Source organism: Pogoniulus pusillus, chromosome 37 (assembly GCF_015220805.1).
Source record: "Pogoniulus pusillus isolate bPogPus1 chromosome 37, bPogPus1.pri, whole genome shotgun sequence".
Taxonomy (NCBI): domain Eukaryota; kingdom Metazoa; phylum Chordata; class Aves; order Piciformes; family Lybiidae; genus Pogoniulus; species Pogoniulus pusillus.
The window spans coordinates 1,625,046-1,645,956 of NC_087300.1; the positions used below are offsets into that span (position 1 = coordinate 1,625,046).

General features: G+C 51.4%; 2 protein-coding genes across 3 annotated transcripts in view; both read left to right on the forward strand.

Moving 5' to 3' along the window:
- The window catches only part of MYOM3 (myomesin 3), a 36,936-nt gene extending 25,858 nt beyond the window's left edge, over positions 1–11,078 (forward strand). For both annotated transcript variants that reach the window (XM_064172501.1, XM_064172502.1), the window contains 12 exons: positions 373–517; positions 1,866–1,925; positions 3,081–3,148; positions 3,435–3,545; positions 3,877–3,964; positions 5,283–5,321; positions 6,666–6,771; positions 7,329–7,492; positions 8,500–8,536; positions 8,660–8,682; positions 8,782–8,837; positions 10,129–11,078. In XM_064172501.1, coding sequence (XP_064028571.1) covers positions 373–517; positions 1,866–1,925; positions 3,081–3,148; positions 3,435–3,545; positions 3,877–3,964; positions 5,283–5,321; positions 6,666–6,771; positions 7,329–7,492; positions 8,500–8,536; positions 8,660–8,682; positions 8,782–8,837; positions 10,129–10,428 — 1,197 coding nt within the window. In that variant the 3' untranslated portion in view covers positions 10,429–11,078. The remainder of the gene's footprint in view (positions 1–372; positions 518–1,865; positions 1,926–3,080; positions 3,149–3,434; positions 3,546–3,876; positions 3,965–5,282; positions 5,322–6,665; positions 6,772–7,328; positions 7,493–8,499; positions 8,537–8,659; positions 8,683–8,781; positions 8,838–10,128) is intronic.
- A 2,259-nt stretch (positions 11,079–13,337) lies between these two features.
- On the forward strand, positions 13,338–17,685 carry LOC135190833 (fatty acid-binding protein, liver). Its single transcript, XM_064172585.1, has 4 exons — positions 13,338–13,426; positions 14,880–15,052; positions 16,605–16,694; positions 17,549–17,685. The coding sequence occupies exons 1-4, from the start codon at positions 13,360–13,362 to the stop codon at positions 17,597–17,599; spliced, it is 381 nt and encodes a 126-aa protein (XP_064028655.1). The 5' UTR covers positions 13,338–13,359; the 3' UTR covers positions 17,600–17,685.
- Positions 17,686–20,911: the final 3,226 nt, after the last annotated feature.

Here is a 20,911-nt window from a genome sequence, read left to right on the forward strand (position 1 = left end):
TGTCCCTGGGTGCCTGGCAGAGGAGCCCAACCCCACCTGGGCACTGTTGCCTCATCTTTAGCTCCTCTCTCCCAGCACCTCCAGCTCCCTCTCTGCCTGGCTGCTCTCAGTTACTCTGTCCCCAGCCTGTAGCTGCTTGGGGTTGTTGTGCCCAAAGTGTAGAACCCTGCACTTGGCCTTGTTCAATCTCATCCCATTGGCCTCTAACTCCTCATGACTCCTGCTCTGCCTCTACACAAACCCTGCTCTGCCTGCACACAAACCCTCCCTGTACACAGACCCTGCTGTAATAACTGAGTGTTGCAGCAGATGCTGTGCCAGGACCTGAGCAATTAACTGTTCTCTTGGGTTTATTTCCTTTGTTTTTCACAGACACACAAAATCAACTTTGTCAGAGGGCAAGGCCTGGTGGAGTTGATCATCCAGGACTTCTGTGAGGCTGACAAAGGGATGTACACAGCCCAGCTGCGAGATGGGAAGGCTAAGAACCACTTCACCCTTGCTCTTGTGGATGAATGTAAGTGGAAATTCAGGAGCAAATATAGACTCCCATGCTCAGTGGAAAGTTTGCCAGGCATTTAAGGCCTCAGAGCATTCCCAACCATTCTGAATGGCACACTGGGAATGGGGAGAGGACATTTCAGCACCCATTTAAGGTCCAGGAATCCTGCCAGAAATGATCTGCATTTCTCCTGAACACAGATCGAAGCTTTTGCCCTCTCTGGTGATAAAAATGGGCTGCTAAAGGAAACTCCCAGTTATGAGTTCAGATGTTTTCCAGACTAGCCTGGCAAAGTGTCTGTGTCTGACAGGGCACAATGTGCTGTCACATCCACCACTGGCCACAACAACCCCAAGCAGCAGTACAGGCTGGGGACAGTGGCTGAAAGCAGCCAGGCAGAGAGGGAGCTGGGGGTGCTGGCAGAGAGGAGCTGAAGAAGACAAGGCAGCAGAGTGCTCATGTGGGCAGCAGAGCCAATGGCATCCTGAGCTAGCTCAGGAGCAGTGTGGCCAGCAGGACAAGGGAGGTTCTTCTGCCCCGGTGCTCAGCACTGCTCAGGCCACACCTGCACTGCTGTGTCCAGTTCTGGGCTCCTGCCCAGGGAGGTGGTGGAGTCTCTGTGCCTGGAGGTGCTGAAGCCAAGCCTGGCTGGGGCACTTAGTGCCACGGTCTGGTTGCTTGGCCAGGGCTGGGTGCTAGGTTGGGCTGGCTGAGCTTGGAGCTCTCTTCCAACCTGCTTGATTCTGTGATTCTATGATTTACCCCAGGGCAGGACCAGGCTGCACTTTCAGTGTACTAAGCAAGTGGTTAATTGCATTACAGTGAATGCTGCTCAGGACCCAGCATCAGCTGTGCTGGGGGGCAAGGCCCTGCAACAAAGCAAGCTGAACACGAAGCCTAAGCAGCTTTGCAGAGTGGCTCAGCACATGCTGAGTGCAGGACATGGGATGAGTTTGATGCTTTGTGCTGTGGAAGTGCCCATTTTTATTTCCTGACAATGAAGGCAGCAGAAATAACAGAAGTTAGGTGCAGCAAAGCAGAGGCAAGCTCCATGCTTTCTGCCACCTCCTGTGCTTACTTTGCAAACAATTTCACCTCAGAGTTTCTAGTCCACATTTTTTCACCTCCAGTTTTGGTTCCTGAGTAGTCAGCTCCTCACAGGCTCCCTTCCTGCAGTGCAAATAAGCCTCAGGCTCTGAGCAACCACCACGATTGATGGCTCAGGGTCCTTGGTGGGAGCCGGAGTTAACTCATGCCCTAAAGATGCCCTAGCAATAAACATCACAGCTCTGAGGGGAAGCCCTTTTGTGCTCGGGAAGCACTGGAGGGAGGATCTTAACTTTGGCCATTGCTCTCCTCCCAGGTTTTGATAAAGTTGCAAAGGAAGCCGAAGCGAAGCGCAGAGAGTGGAAGAAGAAGCAGGGTAAGAGAAGCTGAGGGCTCAGGACTTGCCACAGCTATGCCGTGGGCAGGGACACCTCCTGCTGGAGCAGCTTGCTCGGGACCACATTCATTCAGCTTTCAACACTTCCAGGCTTGGAGCCTGCACAGCTTCTCTGGGCAACCTGTTCCAGGGCCTCACCACTCGCATGGGGAAGGATTTCTCCCTAATGTCTCACCTAAATCAAGGTTCTCCCAGTTCAAAGCCACTGCCCTCGTCCTGTCACTCCATGCCTCTGTACAAAGTCGTTCTCCTGCAGCTCACTTCAAATCCTGGAGGGTTGCTTTAAGGTCTCCCTGGAGCCTTCCCTGGGCTGAACAACCCCCAACCCTTTCAGCCTGTCTTCACAGGAGAGGTGCTCCAGCCCTCTGAGCATCTCCCTGGCCTGTTCTGCACCTGCTCTAACAGTTCCATGTCACTTTTGTACTTACTCCAGAGCTGGGCATGGGACAGTGTGGGCAGCAGGACAAGGGAGGTTCTTCTGCCCCTGTACTCAGCACTGCTCAGGCCACACCTGCAGTGCTGTGTTCAGTTCTGGGCTGCTCAATTCCAGAGAGATGTTGAGGTGCTGGAAGGTGTCCAGAGCAGGGCAGCAAGGCTGGGGAGGGGGCTGGAGCACAGCCCTGTGAGGAGAGGCTGAGGGAGCTGGGGGGGTGCAGCCTGGAGGAGAGGAGACTCAGGGCAGAGCTCACTGCTGTCTGCAGCTGCCTGCAGGGAGGCTGTAGCCAGGTGGGGTTGGGCTCTGCTGCCAGGCAGCCAGGGACAGAAGAAGGGGACACAGCCTGAAGCTGTGCCAGGGCAGGTTGAGGCTGGATGTTAGGAGGAAGTTGTCAGAGAGAGTGATTGGCATTGGAGTGGGCTGCCCAGGGAGGTGGTGGAGTGGCCGTGGCTGGAGGTGTTGAAGCCAAGCCTGGCTGGGGCACTTAGTGCCATGGTCTGGTTGGTTGGCCAGGGCTGGTAGGAGGTTGGGCTGGAGGAGCTTGGAGCTCTCTTCCAACCTGCCTGATTCTATGGTTCCACGCCGGGTGGCTGCTGTGCAGAGGGAAGCACTGCAGGCATCCGCCTCTAGATGGAAGCACTCCCGCAGGCCAGGCTGGGAGCCGCAGGACTGCTCGGCTCAGTTCTTCTCTTTTGCAGGGCCGCACTTCATAGAGAACTTGGCATGGAAGGTGACAGAGAAGTGTGAAGTCCTCCTGACCTGCAAGGTACATCCAGCTCCGTGACACAGCTGCAGGCTGAGTTCCTTTAGCACTGAATGGCAGATGTGAGGGTTAGGGGCAGGGGTGAAGAGTGTTCACCCAAATGCTGATCTGCAGGGCAGGGGCAGTTAAGAGATGTTTGTCTTGGGCAGAAATTTGACTCGAGGAGGAAGTTGCTGAGGCTCTGTAGGAATTCTGTAATGCAAATGGTGCTTGATAGCAGGAGGACATCCAAGCACGCAGCAGTCAAATGCATTGGAGGCTCTGACTTGTAACTGTTGTCTTCAAACAGGCAACAAACCTGAGGAAGGACAGCAGCTTCCAGTGGTTCTTCAACAAGAAAGGCCGAGCAGATGGTGTGTTTGACCCACAGACTGGGGCAGGAGCTCTGCTCATTAAAAAGGTAAAAGCAAAGCAACAAAACCCCAAACCAACAAACCAGCTCTGAGGCTTTGGGGATCACTTAGTGCCATGGTCTGGTTGGTTGGGCAGGGCTGGGTGCTAGGCTGGGCTGGAGGAGCTTGGAGCTCTCTTCCCACCTGCCTGATTCTATGAAAGAATAAATTACTGAGGTTGTTACAGAGGTCTCTGAACAAAGCCAAATTCCTTGAGAGGGAAGAGGAAAATTTCAGCCTTTCCAGATGCTGCCTCTCTGCAATGCCATCCCTGCTGGGGGAGGTTTGGGTTTGGAGGGGGGTGGGTTTTTTTAAACAAATCTTCCCTACTTTTGGCAGTTAACCAAAGCAGATGAGGGCCAGTACAAAGCAGTGGTTTCAGATGACCGAGGAGAGGACTACACTCAGCTTGATCTCACAAAAGGAGGTAAGAGAGAAGCCTGTGTCAGGCAGTACCACACACCCACAGCCCTGCCTGGGGTTAAGTTTGGATCTAAACCCATATTTCCTAACTCTAGCACCTTAGCGACCACCAGGGGACTCAGATGCCTTTCTAGGGATTAAAACCTGCAGGGAAAGTTATTGGTCAAGTGTCAGGGGATTGGACTCAGTCTCCAGAGGTCCCTTCTAACCCCTCCTGTTCTGTGAGTCTATGATTCCACAATCTGTCCATAGCACACTTCATTTGCTTTTCCCTCCTGTGCTCTGAAAATGCTCTGGAAATTGGGAAATAAATCTGCAGGTCTGCCCCTCTGGTGCCATTTCCACACAGAACCATTCCTCAGCCTGGGACTGTGCCATAAATCCTGTCAAGCACTGCAGTTAAGAGCTCAGTAATGCTTCAGCCACTTCAACTCTGTGTCAGTCAGAAGATTCTGGTTCCCAAGATTAAATCCTACCCTGACATCTGGAATCCATCATTTAAAGCTGAGCCATAAATCTGCTCTGAGAGGCAGTCTGCTGCACACATGGAGTGCTGAGGAAGTGAGAGGCAGCTAAATTTAGTAAGAAATGCCCAGCATCTAAAAATAAAGGAGCCAGTGGCAAAAACTCCATTCCCAGGGAGCTTCCCAAAGGAAAAAGATCAACTCCAGCTCTGACACATTCTAAACCCAATGAAATTAACCTGGCAGATTAGATGAGTCTTAGAATCAGAATGGTTTGGGTTGGAAGGGACCTCCAAAGCTCATCCACTCCAAGGCCCTCTGCACTCAGCAGGGACATCCTCCACTAGATCAGCTTGCTCAGAGCCCTGTCCAGCCTCACCTCGAGTATCTCCAGGGATGAGGCTTTAGCTACCTCCAAGGGAGCTCTAAGCCCCCCCTGGAGCCTTCTCTTTTCCAGGCTGAACCCCCCCAGCTCCCTCACCCTGTCCTCAGAGCAGAGCTGCTCCAGCCCCTGATCATTTTCATGGCCTACTCTGGACCTGCTCCATCAGGTCCATGTCCATCATGTGCTAAGTGCCTCACAGCACTGCAGGTGAGGTCTGCCCAGGGCAGAGCAGAGAGGCAGGGTCCCCTCTTTCCACCTCTGGTCACGCTGCTTTTGATGCAGCCCAGGCTGCCATTGGCCTCCTGGGCTGCAAGTGCCCAAGGCTGGCCCATGCCCAGCTTCTCACCACCCCCAGCACCCCCAAGTCTTTTCCTGCAGGGCTGCTTTCAATCTCCTCATCCCCCAGTCTGGGTGCAAGACCTAACTTTTGCTAGCTAGTTTATTTATGGCCACAAATCTTTCTGTCTTTGCAGCCTTTGAAGACCTCCTCAAGGAGCTGTGCAGGCTCAGTGGTAAGTCAATGTCTCACCAGTTGTGATGGTCTGGGAGTCATGCACCCCCCACATTCTTAAGAGCTCACCCAGACTAGACTCAGCCAGCTGGGAGCCAAGGAATGAAGCTTTGCTTTCACAGCTGAGCACAAGGTCCCAGCAGACAGTTACAATTACTTACAGCTCTATACAGCAGTGCACAAGTTAAAGGTAATGCAGAAACACAGCAGCCCCCCAGAAACCAGAGCCCCCAGGAGGGGCTCCCAACCACCCTTCCACCTTCTTCCCACCCCTCTACCTTACCCCAGAGTCTGCCTTGTGTGCCAGGAGAGTTTGGAGGATCAGGCAGGGGGGTTAGAAGCAGAAGGATTAGTGACACAGAAGCTGCCCAGGGAGAAACACAGACCCCAGCAGACTCTCACTCTGCTATCTCCATTTGTGTGCTTGTCTTCACACACCTCACAAGGCTGTGAGTGCAGCAGCCATCAGCAATGCTTCCTCCTCACAGCCTATCACCTAACTTCTCTCATTAAAAGATTCCAATTTGCCCCAGACCAGCACACAGCTGGCCTAGAACAGTGGCAGGGGGGAAGGCTGTGGTGCCACAGTCAGAGCAAACTGCTCAGGAGCTGGGTTTGGGTCAGGGACCATGGCACTGATTTCCTTCAGTGTTAGAAGCCCTTCAAACTGTCAAGGCGGGTGGTCAGGAAATAAACTGAGGGACATAAAACTCTCTGCACTTAACAAATTAATTCTGTGACAGTTTGATGCCAGCAGGCTCCTTACACATCCCTGGCAAGGTGAATTTGGACAAGCTGTACTGTTTCTGTCTGAGACTCAGGGCTCCAGAAGAGATTCTGACATTTTTCTACCACCTGCCAAAAGACTGAGGGAGGCTGTAGCCAGGTGGGGATGGTCTCTTCTGCCAGGCAGCCAGCAAGAGAAGGGGACCTAGCCTGAAGCTGTGCCAGGGCAGGTTGAGGCTGGATGCTAGGAGGAAGTTGTTGTCAGAGAGTGATTGGCATTGGAATGGGCTGCCCAGGGAGGTGGTGGAGTCTCTGTGCCTGGAGGTGTTGAAGCCAATCCTGGCTGGGGCACTTAGTGCCATGGTCTGGTTGGCTGGACAGGGCTGGGTGCTAGTTTGGGCTGGCTGAGCTTGGAGCTCTCTTCCCACCTGCTTGATTCTGTTCTATGATTCTATGACTCAGGGTCTTCAGGAGGCAAATTTCTCAGCCAGCTTTCAGCTGGTCACATTCTCCACTGAGAAATGGTGAGAGGTTGCCTGGGATCTGGAGTGTCCTACCATGTAAAACTGAGCCTTCTTGAAGGTCCTTCTCAATTTCAGTCTTTCCTTTATGCTGTTAGCTCTTTCTGCCACACCTCTGAAAATTCAGCCCACTGAAGAAGGCATCAAAATCTACACAGATGTGAAGTACTTCACAGACTACATGAAAACCAGCTGGTATCACAAGTAAGGCCCCCAAAGATACTTGCAAGGCTTCTGGAGTGCTGTTGCTTGTGACTCTTTATCATCAACATTAGCTGTCCTGAGTCTGAGCTTTTTAAGGTAAAGAAAGGAACAGCAGGTACAAGCTGGAGCCCAGGAGGTTCCTCCTCAACTCGAGGAGACAATTCTTTACTGTGAGGGTGCTGGAGCCCTGGAGCAGGCTGCCCAGAGAGGTTGTGGAGTCTCCTTCTCTGGAGACTTCCAAAACCCTCCTGGATATGTGCCTGGGTGACCCTGCTTTGACAGGGGGCTGGAATGGATGATCTCTGGAGGCTACTTCCAGCCCCTACCATTCTGTGACTCTGAGTTTGCAGAGCTTTGGCAATCTGCCCTCAAGCAGAGGCAGATGCCCTGTGGGCTTTTCAAGAGTGACTGAGCACTTAACTCTCCATAAAATTAACAGTGAGGTCCTGATTCCCACTCTCTTACTCAGCTTAGGTCTGAAGAGAAGGAAAAAAGGAGTGCTGTGATTTCTGCAGCTCTGCTAAGTCCTCCTGGGCTGATATCATTTGTTTCCCTAGGGAGAAGCAAGTGGAAAGCCGAGACAGGCTGAAAGCTGGGAGCACAATGAATCAGGTCTGGCTTCACATCCTGAACCCAACAGATGCAGATAAGGGAAAATATACCCTGGAGTTATTTGATGGGAAGAGCTCTCACAAACTCTCAACTGACTTGTCTGGACAAGGTAAGCTGAGCCAAATAACGCTGGGAGGTGCTAAGAGTGAGCTATCGCTGAGCTGCTTTCCAAGATTCCTTCAAAGCATGGCCAGTGGTTCCTCTCTCTTTCTTTGAGCTGGAGCCTGCTACAGAATTAGGTGAAGAAAGAAAGTGAAGTGCCCAGGGAAGTCAGAGGAGACACAGAGAGAAGTGGGCAGCAGGAAGCAGGGAAGCCTGCAGGGAGCCTGGCTGCCAGAGTCCAAATCGCTCCTGGGGAGCAGAGGAGTTGGAGGGCAGCTGCTTCTGGGATGTGTCCAAACCCTGGTTGGGCCAACAGGGCCTGCAGGTGACATCCTGGAAAAGAGGATGTGGTTTTGGGGTCACAAAGGCTTTTCAAGACTGTTCTCAAGATGGAGCTTTATTCCTCTGCTGGACTTCTGACTGGAGAGGGAATTCTGTACTGCTCTTATGAGGAGTGACAGAGAGCCCTGGGGCTGTTCAGTCTTGGGAAGAGGAGGCTGAGAGGGGCCTCTACCAATGTCTGGAACTGCCTGAAGGGTGGGTGTCAGGAGGATGGTGCCAGGCTCTTTTCAGTGCTACCCAGTGACAGGATGAGAGGCAATGGACATAAACTCAGTCACAGGAAATCCCCTATTAGAATGAGGAAAAACTCCATTACTGTGAGGGTGCTGAGCCTTGGAGCAGGCTGCCCAGAGAGGCTGTGGAGCCTCCTTCTCTGGAGAGCTTCAAAACCCACCTGGATGTGTTTCTGTGTGACCTGCCCTGGGTGATCCTGCTCTGGCAGGGGAGTTGGACTGGATGAGCTCTGGAGGTCTAAACATTCTAAATTCTGTGAGTCTATATCCCACCACTTCTCTCTGTAAGCAGAGAGGTATTTGCTGCAGGCAGCTGTAGATGCTCATTGCAGATGCCTGTGTGCACTGACTCCTGCAAGTCCAGCACTGATGCATTATGCTAAACCTGCTAAGATTCAATAAATGGCAACTTGCACTAAAGCCTCTTCATTCTCTGCAGCCTTTGAAGATGCCCTGGCTGAGCACAGAAGGCTGAAGTAAGTTCCTGCCTTAATATTTTCACAGCTAAATCTATTTTGAATTGCATTTTCTGTGCTGAGAATACAAAGAGTAAGAAAAAGCCACTGGAATATTTCTCTCTCTCTCTCTCTCACTTTCAGGGAAGCAGCAATAGCAGAGAAGTGTAAGTAAATTACTTTCCTTCCTTCTGGGAAGCAAAGCCAGGTGCTAGGCTGCTGAGTAGAACAAAAAGGTCATATTTGATATACTTTTTCATTGCCAGATCGTGCCAGAGTTGTTCAAGGTCTGCCAGATGTTGCCACCATCATGGAGGACAAGGTAACGTTGAGTAACTGTTCATATGATCAGCCCCTGCGAGGACACAGAAGAATAACTGAGGAGGAAACAACTTGTGTGTGTTCCTCTATGCTCCTCAGGAGCTTCTCTGAGCCACTGCAGTGGCCAGAGGTGTGAAGTGGTGCCAGCCACAACACCTCTGTCAGCCCCCTACATTCTTGGAGGTGCCCTTTACTCTTTGTGGCACGGAAGTCCCTTTCTGGCAGGTTTGAGACGTTACTGCTTCCCAAGTCTGTTTCACAGCCAGATGCTTTTGTTGTCTTCCCACTGGATGTGATCAGAGTAAGGGTCTGAAGTGCTGGATCTGATTTTTCCCATCACACCAACCTGCTGCTTACACTTGTGTGTCAGATTCCCCTTCACTGGTACACAGGCAGAGTGAAAATCCTGTCAAGTGACTGCACACTCTCCCTGTGCCTGTGTAAGAGTCACTTTACAATGTGGGAAAGCTCTAAAAAGAGCACAAATAGGAGTCAGGCCCAGAGAACTCCATCTCTGAGCTCTGTTGGCCCAAAAAGGATTGGAGATGTCCCAGGAGCAGCTGCCCTCCCACTCCTCTGCTCTCCAGGACTGTGGCAGACAGGCTCCCTAAGGGCTTCCCTGCTTTCTGCTGCCCACTTCTCCTCTGCCCATGCGTCCTCTGATTTCCATGGGCACCACCTGATCAGATGGAGGATATCAGGAAAAGGAGTGGGCAGTCATGGAATTTCACCCACTGGAAAGCGAAGAGAAGATCTTGTTATTTTTCCTCCTCAACTCAATTTCACAGAATCCTGCAATGGCTCAGGTTGGAAGGGACTTTGAAAATCTCCTCCAACCTCCCCACCATGCCCAGGGACACTTCTCAATTAGACTTAGCTGCTCAAGGTCACATCCAGCCTGGCCTTGAGCACTTCCAGGCAGGAGGCAGACACAGCCTCCCTGAGCAGCCTGTGCCAGACTCTCACCACTCTCCTCCTGAAGAACTTCTTCCTCAGCTCCAGCCTAACCCTGCTCTGCCTCAGCTCCAAACCATTCCCCCTTGGCCTGTCTCTAGACACCCTCAGGAAAAATCCCTCTGCAGCCTTCCTGCAAGATCCCTTCAAGCACTGGCAGGCAGCACTGAGGTCCCCCTGGAGCCTTCTCTTCTCCAGGCTGCACACCCCCAGCTCCCTCAGCCTGTGCTCACAGCAGAGCTGCTGCAGCCCTTGGCTCATCTTTGTGTTCTCCTCTGAACTCTGTGTCTTTCCTCAGTTCTATTTTCATAACCTCTTTCTGCTTTGTTTGACAACAGACCCTGTGTTTAACCTGCTGTGTATCTGGAGATCCCTACCCAGAAATCACTTGGTTCAAAAACGAGAAGGTTATTGTCTTCAAAGACCGCTACAAGCTGGAGGTGAAGGGGACATTTGTCACTATCACCATAGAGAAAGTCTGCAATGAAGACACAGGAAAGTACAGCATCTATGTCAAGAATAAATATGGCTCTGAAACAGGGCAGGTTACTATCAGTGTATTTAAGCATGGAGAGATCCCAGTGGGGATGGAAGAGGAGGAAGTCGCAGGTGGCATGCTAAAGAAAAAGCCTAAATGAATCCAGGCACCCTCACTGAGCTAGAAGTGAGCTCCTGCTGCTGCTGCTTTGCAGTGCCTCTCTTCTAAGGCTCAGGTTCCTCTCTGCTTTTGTCTCAGCAATACTGGAGCATGTTCATTGTGACAGCTGTGAGAAAAGAATTCTGCTGTGTGCATGTGCATGTGTGTGTGCACAAGTGTGTGTGTGCACAAGTGTGGTCACCTTCCAGAGGAGCTCTCTCCCAGTCAATCTGTGTGGGTAATGGCAGAGGATTCACCTCCCAGTGGACTGCTTCTGTACCGACCCCTCCCTGCCCTCCCTGTAGCCAGTTCTTCTGTAGCTGCCGAATGCTTGTGCGTATTGCTATTAAACTCTCACCTCCGGTGTCAGTGTTCTCCTCAATAAGTCCACCTGGAATCCTGCTGGACCCTGTGTGTACGAGGTAGATTTCCTGAGCTCTGTGCTGGATCAGGGCCTTGAAGGAGGGATCCTTCCAAACCTAAGGCACACAGGAAGCAAACAAGGCAGTGAGGAACACATTCAGCCTCAGGTGAACACCTCCAGCTCCCCCAGCCTGTCCTCACAGCAGAGCTGTTCCAGCCCCTGATCATCTTCATGGCCCTCCTCTGGCCTCTCTCCATCAGTTCCTGGTCCTAGAATAACTCCAGTATCAACCCGGAGCTGTCAGAGCCATGCGGGGAACACCCCACGCACAAATACAGCCTCAGGCACTATCAACACCACACCCTCACTACTCAGCTATTATCACATCCCAATGGAATTCCAGACCTGGCTCTTAGGAGGGGGAGCTTCTTTAAAGTTAGATGCTCATTTTGAACTTGTAAGAGAGTCCAGCACTGGGTTTTCTATTAAAATAGAATTACTGACTGGGCTGGAGTAATAAAAGTTAACCTGGAGAGGTCACCTACCCCTCGGATAGACTTTATTTGAATTGAGCAACATCAGTGCAAGACACAAACTCCAATGAATGTCTTCCAAAATCCACAGCCCTGTTTGCACAGACAGCAAGGATCACCCAGCAGTGCTTCTCCTTTCAGAGCAGGCTGGAAGAGTTGGGGGTTTACAGCCTGGAGAAGTAGAAGGCTTCAGGGAGACCTCTGTGCTGCCTTCCAAGATCTGAAGGGGGCTACAGGAGAGCTGAGGAGGGACTTCGGACAAAGGCAATGGAGTGAGAGGATGAGGGGGGATGGCTTTGGAGTGGAAGAAGCTGGACTGAGATGAGACATTAGGAGAAGCTCTTCCCCAGGAGAGTGGTGAGACACTGGCACAGGTTGCCTATGGAGGTTGTGCAGCACAGAAGCACCCAATGTGATCAAAGCTTCTGTGCTGCACAATCTCCCTGGAGGTGTTCAGGGCCAGGTTGGATGAGGCCTTGAGCAACCTGTTCTGGTGAGAAGGAAATGATCCACCCTCATTAATGCCTTCCTGGCAGTCTCCAGGCAATGTCCCGGGGTTTGCTGTGTGTCCATGGACCCTATGGATGTGACAGACCCCTATGGACCCCTAAGAACCCCTATGAACCCTATAGACCTTAGTGACCTGATGGACTCTATGGACCATACAGACCCTCACGGACCCCTACTGACCCTAAGGACCGTACTGACTCCTTTGGACTCTATAGACCCCTATGGACCCCTAAAGACCTTAACGACCTGACGGATTCTATGGACCACATAGATCCCTATGGACTCCTATGGACCCCTATGGATTCTAGGGACCCTATCAACCCTTTTAGACCCTATAGACCCCTATGGACACGATAGAGCCCTATGGACCCCCATAGACCCTAAGGACCCTATCAACCCCTTTAGACTCTATAGACCCCTATGGACTCTAGGGACCCCTATGGACCACTATGGACCCCTAGGAACCCTATAGACCTTAATGACCTGATGGATTCTATGAACCATATAGATCCCTATGGATGCCTATGGACTCTAGGGACCCCTATGGACCCAAGAGATTCTAAGGACCCCTATGGATCCTATGGACCCTACAGAACCTAAGGTCTAATTTTCCATGTATGCAGTGACTGTTAACAAGGATTAATAAGGAAATGGTTCTAGATGCACACCAGTGACATCTGCTGGACAAAGCCCCAGCTCAGTGTCCCACTCCAACAGGATTTTTCCCTGTTCTCAAGCAATTGGAGGTCCACAGTTTGGGACCATTCCCACCAGGAATGGGTTTAAACTGGCAGAGGAGAGATTGACAGTGGATGTTAGGAAGAAGTAAGGGTGGTGAGACACTGGCACATGTTTCCCAGGGATGTTGTGCAGCACAGAAGCACCCAATGTGATCAAAGATCAAAGATCACATTGGGTGCTTCTGTGCTGCATAACCTCCCTGGAGGTGTTCAAGGCCAGGTTGGATGAGGCCTTGAGCGACCTGTTCCAGTGGGAAGTGTCCCTGCCACTGGCAGAGGGGCTTAGAACTGGATGAGCTTTGAGGTCCCTTCCAACCTAAGCCATTCTATGATTCTATGATTTAAAGCTCAAGTGCCCAGAGCAGAGAACAATGTGAGAGTTAGGCAGTTCCTTGCCTCCCACCTACTGTGAATTGAGTCATTTTGTCTGAGGAATTCTATCCAACAGAAAATGACAAACCCAAAAGCTGTGAACACAAAAAAAAAACAAACCAAATCAATCCATGTAACATTTTATGGTTACTCAAGGTCAGTAACCCCCACCCCATAAACACAACACCCCCACCCAAGCTGGCTGGTCAAGGTGAGACTTTCTACAAAGCAGAATGAACTAGAGGTTATGATCATTAAGAACAAATAACCTGATTAATAATTGTTGTCTCACAGCTAATAATTAACCAGGCACCTCACAATTTGGGCTGGCCCTTCCCCTTCTATAAATAGCATGGGAAGGAGCAGGGAGAGCCCTCGCTCTGCTGCTAGCACCACTGCCCTCAGCATCCACCATGGCCTTCAACGGGACCTGGCAGGTCTATGCTCAGGAGAACCTTGAAGCCTTCCTGAAAGCTCTTGGTAAGTGACTCATTGCCTTTCAAACAATCAGCTCAAGCTGCAGGGCAGCCTCTGCAAGACATCTTTGGTTGCACTGCTGTATTTGAGATCCCTTTCAGTCAAGAAGATGCTTCTCATATCCTACCTAAACCTCCCCTGGCATAGCCTGAGGCTAATTTCCTCTCATGCTCACCTAGAATCATAGAATCATGGAACCAGAGAATCATGGAACCAGAGAATCATGGAACCAGAGAATTTTAGAATCAAGTAGGCTGGAAGAGAGCTCCAAGCTCAGACAGCCCAACCTAGCACCCAGCCCTGCCCAACCAACCAGACCATGGCACTCAGTGCCCCAGCCAGGCTTGGCTTCAACACCTCCAGCCACAGCCACTCCACCACCTCCCTGGGCAGCCCATTCCAGTGCCAATCACTCTCTCTGACAACAACTTCCTCCTAACAACATCCAGCCTGAACCTGCCCTGGCACAGCTTGAGGCTGTGTCCCCTTCTTCTGTCCCTGGCTGCCTGGCAGCAGAGCCCAACCCCACCTGGCTACAGCAGGCAGCAATGAGCTCTGCCCTGAGCCTCCTCTGCTGCAGGCTGCACCCCCCCAGCTCCCTCAGCCTCTCCTCACAGGGCTGTGCTCCAGGCCCCTCCCCAGCCTTGCTGCCCTTCTCTCAACACCTTCCAGCACCTCAACATCTCTCTGCAATGGAGGAGCCCAGAACTGGACACAGCACTCCAGAAGTGGCCTGAGCAGTACTGAGTACAAGGGCACAAGAACCTCCCTTGTCCTGCTGTCCACACTGCTGCTGAGCCAGCCCAGGATGCCATTGGCTCTGCTGCCCACCTGGGCACTCTGCTGCCTCATGCTCAGCTACTACCTCATAATCCCACTACTGCTGCTAAGCCTCTGCCACTAGGCCTTGTCCCTCAGCACCACATCCACTCATTTTTTTAATCCCCCCAGCAGTGATGACTCCACTGCTATGGAGGTCAGATTGTCTGGGGCTCTGAGCAACCTGCTGTAGCTGCAGGTGTGCCTGCTGACTCAGGGGCATTGGATTAGGTTAACTTTAAGGTCTGCCTCTTTGGGCAACCTGGGACAGGGTCTCACTACCCTTAGAGTGAAACATTTCTTCCTTTCCTCCAGTCTGAATCTACTTCTCTCAGTTCAAACCATCAACCCTTGTCCTGTCACAACAGGCCCTGCTCAAAAGCCTGTGCCCAGCTTATTCACCCACTTAAGTACTGAGAGACCATTAAAAAGGTCTCCATGGAGCCTTCCCTTCCCCAGGCTGAACAAGTCCATTCTCATTTCAAGTCGTGGAACTTCTTTTCCTGACGCCCCTTCTCTGCTGGGGAGAGGTCACTGGGTGACAGCAACTGCTGGAGTTTAGCCCCAGATGTGGGCTAGAGGCAGACATCAATTCCCTGATTGCCCACCAAAGTGCTTTGTTTTGCCCTTTTCACAGCAATGCCAGATGACATTATCAAAATGGCCAAAGACATTAAGCCTGTCGTTGAAATACAACAGAAAGGAAATGACTTCGTTGTGACATCCAAAACACCCAAACAATCTGTAACCAACTCCTTCACGCTGGGAAAGGAGGCTGACATCACTACTATGGACGGCAGGAAGCTGAAGGTAAATCTGTTGCAGGGCTCAGGGCATCCCTTCAGTCACCCTCACAGCTCAGTTTCTGTGTGCAGGTGAACCTTGCCTGCTCCATTCCCATTGTTTTCCATTTCTATCAGTCCAACACACATAAACCTTGCTTCTAAAACTCCTACCAAAATGCTGTTGTCTCAAATCTAAACCAGCAGCTCTGCTTCTGAAACATCAGTAGCATTTAGCTCCTGTTTACCTGTTCCTCTTGCCCTAACTGAACTTCAAAACTCTCAGATTCACAGATTGCCATGCCCAGGGACACCTCTCAACTAGACTCAGCTGCTCAAGGCCTCATCTAACCTGGCCTTGAACACTGTGATGGTTTGGTAGTTACCTGCCCCCCAGCTCTTATGAAAACACCCAGACTAGACTCAGACAGCTGGACGTTAAGGAATGAAGCTTTATATCCAGAGCTGAGCACAATATAGGAGCAGATATTTACAATGTATCACAAATATCTACAGCTCTATACAGCAATACACAAGTTAAATTCAATGCAGAAACAGAGCAGCCCCCCCAGAAACCAGAGCCCCCAGGAGGGGCTCCCAACCACTGTTCCACCCCTCTACCTCATCCCAGAGTCTGCCTTACATGTGAGCTGAGTCTGGAGGATGGGCAAGGGGGCTTAGAAGCAGAACTAGTTGGGCTACACAGCAAAAGCCCAGGGAGAAAGGCAGAGACACCAACTCTAACAGATAGAGACTCTCACACACTCTCTTATCTGTGTTTGTGTTCTTGCTTTTATATGTCTCAGGGAACCTGGGAGCGCAGCAGACATCAGCAGTGCTTCCTTTTCACAGCTTATCATCTAATTTCTCTCATTGAAATCACAGAATTAAGCAGGTTGGAAGAGAGCTCCAAGCTCAGCCAGCACAACCTAGCACCCAGCCCTGCCTAACCAACCAGACCATGGCACTAAGTGCCCCAGCCAGGATTGGCTTCATCACCTCCAGCCACAGCCACTCCACCACCTCCCTGGGCAGCCCATTCCAATGCCAATCACTCTCTCTGACAACAAATTCCTCCTGACATCCAGCCTCAACCTGCCCTGGCACAGCTTGAGGCTGTGTCCTCTTCTTCTGTTGCTGGGTGCTTACAATATTCCAATTTGCCTCAAATGTTCCAAAATATTTTAAAATAAAATATGCCAAAACATTCCAAAATATTTGAGGCAAATATTCCAATTTGGCTCCTCAAAGCAGCACAGACACCCCCAGGCAGGAGGCAGCCACAGCCTCCTTGGGGAGCCTGTGCCAGAGTCTCACCACTCTCCTCCTGAAGAACTTCTTCCTAAGCTCCAGCCTAACCTTGCTATGTCTCAGCTCCAAACCGTTCCCCCTTGGCCTGTCTCTAGACTCCCTCATGCAAAGTCCCTCTGCAGCCTTCCTGCAGGATCCCTTCATGCACTGGCAGCAGCTCTGAGGTTTCCCTGGAGGCTGCACACTCCCAGCTCCCTCAGCCTGTGCTCACAGCAGAATTTGCTCCTCATGTCCAAGATGTTTTCTCATGTCTAAATCTGCTCCAACAGTGCACTGTGAACATGGTAAATGGGAAACTTGTCTGCAAGTCAGAAAAATTCTCTCATGAGCAAGAAGTTAAAGGAAATGAAATGGTGGAGGTAAGTGCTCAAAAATCATGGCACAGCAAGGAAAGCACTGAAGGAATAAAAACATCCTGCAGTAATTAGCTCTAATTAAGGGCTCTTCAACAAATCCTGGCCCCCAAATCACTGCACTGCCCACAGAATCCCTCAGCAGCTGCAGATGCAGGATTTCAGTACTGCAAGCTAACCACAGTTAGTGGAAATCACTACCAACGTTAACCTCCCCTGGTACAACTTAAGACCATCTCCTCTCACTCTGCTCTAAAGCCCTTGATATATTTTCTTGTGGAATGAGATGGATTTCCACGAGTTACAGGAATTTCAACCTGCAAACAGACTTCCTGAAGACTAAATGAATAACAGAATCATAGAATGGTTTAGGTTGGAAGGGACATCAAAAATCATCCAATTCCAACTCCCCTGCCATAGGCAGGGACAGCTCCCACTAGAACAGGTTGCTCAAGGCCTCATCCAACGTGGTCCTGAACACTTCCAGGGAGGTTGTGCTCCACAACCTCCCTGGCCAACCTGTGCCAGTCTCTCACCACCCTCACTCCAAAGAACCCTTTCCTAACATCCAGTTTCCATCTCCCCTCTGCCACTTCAAATCCATTTCTCTTCTTCCTCTCATTCCCAGACCTTGTCAATAGTCCCTCACCAGTCCTTTTGTAGCCCCCTTCAGATCCTGCAAGGCCACTCCAAGGTCTCCTCCTAGCCTTCTCTTCTCCAGGCTGCGAAGTCCCAACTCAGCCTGGCCTCAGAGAAGAGCTCCTGCAGCCCTCTCAGCATCTTGGTGGCCCCCTCTGGACTGACTCAAACAGTTCCATGTCCTGCCTTTGTAATGAGTCTTCTATATTTGTCTTCCACAGACTATGACTGTTGGTGGAGTAACACTGGTCAGAAGAAGCAAGAAGGTCTGAAGACATTTTACCTCTGTTGTGCCATCCTGATGTAGCCAAAATAAAGTGCACTTTCCACAGGCTCTCATCTTTATCCGAAAGAAAAACCAGAGCAAACTATTTTGATTTCTCCTCCCCTTTCACACACACATCCCTACCCTTTCCCTTAAGGCTGTGCTCTCCCTGGCTACACCTTGCAGATCCAGTGGAACATCTCCCCGGAGGCCAGGCTGAGGGACCTGGAGCTTGGAGAAGAGGAGCCTGAGGGCTGCCCTCATTGCTGTGCTAAAGATGTTCAGGGCAGGAGCCAGGCTCTGCTCAAGGACAGCACAAGGGGCTCTGGGGGCAAGCTGGAGCAGAGAAGGTTCCAGGGGAACAGAAGGGAAAACTTTGTCCCTGTGAGAGTGCAGAGCCCTGGAGCAGGCTGCACAGAGAGGCTGTGGAGCCTCCTTCGCTGGAGACTTTCCAAAGCCACCTGGATGTGTTCCTGGGTACCCTGCCCTGGGTGCCCCTGCTTTGGCAGTGGGGTTGGACTGGATGATCTCCAGAGGTCACTTTCAACCTCTAACACTCTGTGATTTCCATAAGAGTCTGCTTTTCCTGAGTACACTTCCAGACCCTTTTCATACTCCACTGCTGAGTGGGCTGAAGCAGCTCTGCTCTAAGGACAGGCTGAGAGAGTTTGGGCTCTGCAGCCTGGAAAAGAGAAGACTTCCAGGAGACCTTAGAGTCCCGGAGGGCTGGGGAGGGACTACTGACAAGGTCTGGTAATGACAGGAGGACGAATGTGTTTGAAGTGTCAGAGGATTTTAGGTAGAATTTCTTGACAGTGAGGGTGGTGAGACACTGGCACAGGTTTCCCAGGGAGGTGTTCAGGATCAGGCTGGATGAGGCTCTGAGTGGCTCATTCTAGTGGGAGGTGTCTCTGCCTATGTCAGGGGGGTTGGAACTGAATGATCCTTGAGGTCCCTTCCAACCTAACCCATTCTATGATTCTATGATCTGGTTGAGGATGTCCCTGCTTACTGCAGAGGGGTTGGCCTAGATGACCTGCAGAGATTCCTTCCAACCCAGACCATTCTACGATTCTGTGTTCAGATTCTGTGTCTCTGCTGGAGGACAGAGTGCACAGGGCCCACAGCTGTAACCATTTCTCTCTGTGCTGCTGGTTGGATCTCACTATTACAGCCGCAGGCCTATGTCAGACTTCAGTTACCACAGAGCTGTTAAGTTTGGTTTTGGCTGTTAAGAAATCCATGGAGGAAAGAAAAAGGTTGCTGGACTGAGTCTGTTACTTAAAAACCTCGTGGGGATGTTTTATGCCAATGAAGAGTGCTGAGTCTGCATCTGTGCTAGGAGAAGAGCAGTCTGTGAGGGAGGAGGTGATTTGTTAGTTCATAAAAGATGACACGAGCAAGCTGGGAGGTGTATTCTTGTTCTGGAATGAGGCTGTCCTCAGGGGGAGTTTTACTGCTGCAGCTCTGGAAGTGCTTGTTTTGCTTCCCAGGCAGTTCATAAGATTCATAGAATGGGTTGGGTTGGAAGGGATCCTAAAGATCATCCAGTTCCAACCCTCTGCCATGGGCAGGGACACCTCCTACCAGCCCAGGTTGTTCAATTCATAGAATCAAGCAGGTCAGAAGAGAGCTCCAAGCTCAGCCAGCACAACCTAGCATCCAGCCCTGCCCAACCAACCACACCATGGCACTAAGTGCCCCAGCCAGGATTGGCTTCAACACCTCCAGCCACGGCCACTCCACCACCTCCCTGGGCAGCCCATTCCAATGCCAATCACTCTCTCTGACAACAACTTCCTCCTCACATCCAGTCTAGACCTCCCCTGGCACAGCTTCAGGATGTGTCCACTTCTTCTGTCCCTGGCTGCCTGGCAGAGGAGCCCAACCCCACCTGGCTACAGCCTCCCTGCAGGCAGCTGCAGGCAGCAATGAGCTCTGCCCTGAGCCTCCTCTCCTCCAGGCTGCACACCCCCCAGCTCCCTCAGCCTCTCCTCACAGAGCTGTGCTCCAGGCCCCTCCCCAGCCTTGCTGCCCTTCTCTCAACACCTTCCAGCACCTCAACATCTCTCTGCAATGGAGGAGCCCAGAACTGGACACAGCACTCAAGGTGTGGCCTGAGCAGTGCTGAGCACAAGGGCACAAGAACCTCCCTTGTCCTGCTGCTCACACTGCTGCTGAGCCAGCCCAGGATGCCATTGGCTCCCTTGGCCACCTGGGCACACTGCTGCCTCATCTTCAGCTCCTCTCTACCAGCATCCCCAGGACCCTTTTTGCCTGGCTGATCTCAGACACTCTGGCCCCAGCCTGTAGTGCTGCTTGGGGTTGTTGTGGCCAAAGTGTAGAACCCTGCACTTGGTGTTGTTCAATTTCATCCAACCTGGTTTAGAAGACCTCCAGAAAGAGGGCACCAACAACCTGCCTGGGCAACCTGCTCCCGTGTCTCATTACTGTCACTGGAAAGAATTTCTTCCTAACCGCCAGTGTAAATCTTCCCTCCTCAAGCTCTAATCCATTCCTTCTCATCTTATCTCTACAAAGCCCTTGTCAAAAGTCCCCTCCCAGCTTTCTCATAGCAGTTTACTGCTAAGTCTATTTTTGCAGACTAAATTAAATGCCCTCTGATTTACATGTAAATAAGATCAACAGAAATCAGGACACTGGTAAGGCCCAGGCAGAGGCTGCTTTAAGTGCCACAAAAAGCCATATAAGAGCTTGAAACACTTCTGTTTGGATGTTGCTGGGTAACTGCTGCTAACCACACAGTGAAACACTACGAGCAAACCCAGAGAACACTGCAAAGCCTTTGGTGGCTAAATACTGCATCACTAAGTTGTAGGACACAACAGAAGAAACATTCTGAACTAGCACAGATCACTCTCACTGGGAGCATTTCACTTTTAAAACCTGTTAGAAAATAATTATTTGCTTTGATACATTATTGGTGAGCAGTTTGGGGCTTCTCACCACAAGGACAAGGAGTTGGAGCAGGTGCAGAGAAGGGCAACAAAGGTGCTGAAGGGTCTGGAGAACAGGATAGGGAGGAGCAGAGTCACGGAATCAGTCAGGGTTGGAAGGGGCCACAAGGAGCAGACAGTTCCAACCCCCCTGCCATAGCCAGGAACACCCTACCCTAAAGCAGGCTGCCCACAGCCTCAGTCAGTCTGGCCTGAAACACCTCCAGCCATGGGGCCTCAACCACCTCCCTGGGCAACCCATTCCAGCCTCTCAACAACTTCCTCCTCACATCCAGGCTGACTCTACCCAGCTTCAGCTCTGCTTCATTCCCCCCACTCCTGGCACTCCCTCACAGCATCAA

Coding starts and splice junctions, on each gene's coding strand:
- LOC135190833 (XM_064172585.1), top strand. CDS start 13,360: ATGGCCTTCAACGGGACCTGGCAGGTCTATGCTCAGGAGAACCTTGAA. Junction 15,053..16,604: donor TGGACGGCAGGAAGCTGAAG/GTAAATCTGTTG, acceptor CTGCTCCAACAG/TGCACTGTGAACATGGTAAA. Junction 16,695..17,548: donor AAGGAAATGAAATGGTGGAG/GTAAGTGCTCAA, acceptor TGTCTTCCACAG/ACTATGACTGTTGGTGGAGT.